Source organism: Acanthisitta chloris, unplaced genomic scaffold, assembly GCF_000695815.1.
Source record: "Acanthisitta chloris isolate BGI_N310 unplaced genomic scaffold, ASM69581v1 scaffold5417, whole genome shotgun sequence".
NCBI classification, from domain to species: Eukaryota; Metazoa; Chordata; class Aves; order Passeriformes; family Acanthisittidae; genus Acanthisitta; species Acanthisitta chloris.
The window spans coordinates 1-1,455 of record NW_008680812.1 but is presented as its reverse complement, the minus strand read 5'-3'; the positions used below and the strand labels follow the sequence as shown (position 1 = coordinate 1,455).

Here is a 1,455-nt window from a genome sequence, read left to right as displayed (position 1 = left end):
GGGCGCCTGCCACTTTGTACGTGAACTCCTGCACAAGAGAGCTGCAAAGAGACTTTATACAAGAGTGTGGACTGACAGGACATGGGGTAATGGCTTCAAACTGAAAGAGAATAGGTTTAGACTATATATTAGGAAGAAATTCTTCCCAGTGAGGGTGGCACTGCACTGGCACACAGGTTGCCCAGAGAAGCTGTGGCTGCCCCATCCTTGGCAGTGCTCAAGGCCAGGTTGGATGGGGCTCTATCAACCTGATCTAGTGGAAGGTGTCCCTGCCTATGGCAGGCAAGTTGGAACTAGATGGTCTTTACGGTCCCTTTAAACCCAAACCATTCTAGGATTCTATTTAAGAATTATAACAATACAATTTCTTAATGGAGACTTACTAGCTTATAGGGCACTTAACATGCTACGAAGCCCCAAGTTAAATTTAATCAGCAGAACCATCTTGACATGACATTAAACAATTCATGAGCAAAGTTGTTTCCACTTTTGGTTCTCTCTCTGAAGCACCCTGAAGAAACATTTAAGGTAGTGCTAGTATGATGCACCCACTCATTTCATAAACTATAATTAATAAATTACCATGATCAGTTTAGGTCACAAATCTGTTAAGTGGATGGTTTGATACACACATGGAATATAGAGCCAGGTAAGGGCAAGCTGGTTCCTCAGCAGGCAGCCCTCTCTCTTTGGTGAGGGCTGTAAGAACTGCAGGGCAGTGTCTGTAACATGACAACCTAAAGCTGACCAGCTCATAGCATGCTCACAGACTCGACTGGGCTGGAAAAGACCTCTGAAATCAAGTCCAACCCATGCCCAAACACCAGGTCAACTAGACCATGGCACCACATGCCACAACCAATCTTTCCTTAATCAAGTCCAAGGACAATGACCCCACCACCTCCCTGGGCTGCCCCTTATGATGTCTAATTACCCCTTCTGTGACAAAATTCCTCCTAATGTCCAACGTAAAGTTACCCACTTTGCATGACACTAAAACAAGTGAGGACATGCAGATGTTCCCTCAACCATGCAGGATGGGACTGCTGACCACCAAAACATATGGCAACATGCCTGTTAGCATCCACGGGGCCATCTCTTTGCTCGCATCATTAATTACTCGCTTACAAGCAAATCTACAGCTACAGAACCACTGCAGAAAGTCAGTGAGAAGCTCCTGTAGAAACATGGGGCCTGCCCTACAAATAGACTTAAAGCTGCACTTCATTTGCTGACTTTAGCTGCTGTTTCATTACAAGGAGGTGTTCGCCCAGGGCTCGGCTCACGATCACCCCGTGCTCAGCCCTTCAGCGACCCCCTGAAGCCAAATCCTGAGTGAGAGCGCATGACCCCCGGGGACAACCTCCGCCGTCCAGCGGCGAACGGCACACACCCATACCTTCCTTCTTTATCTTGTCATTGATGTTGTTGATGTAGATGGTGTGGTTCGGCCTG

General features: G+C 47.2%; 1 protein-coding gene across 1 annotated transcript in view; it reads right to left on the bottom strand.

Moving 5' to 3' along the window:
* Positions 1-1,451, bottom strand: part of SNRPB2 (small nuclear ribonucleoprotein polypeptide B) — a gene marked incomplete at its 5' end in the record, with an annotated part of 8,814 nt that extends 7,363 nt beyond the window's left edge. The window contains one exon of the mRNA XM_009077842.1: positions 1,400-1,451. Within this exon, the coding sequence (XP_009076090.1) occupies positions 1,400-1,451 (52 nt within the window). The remainder of the gene's footprint in view (positions 1-1,399) is intronic.
* Between the last annotated feature and the right edge of the window lie 4 nt (positions 1,452-1,455).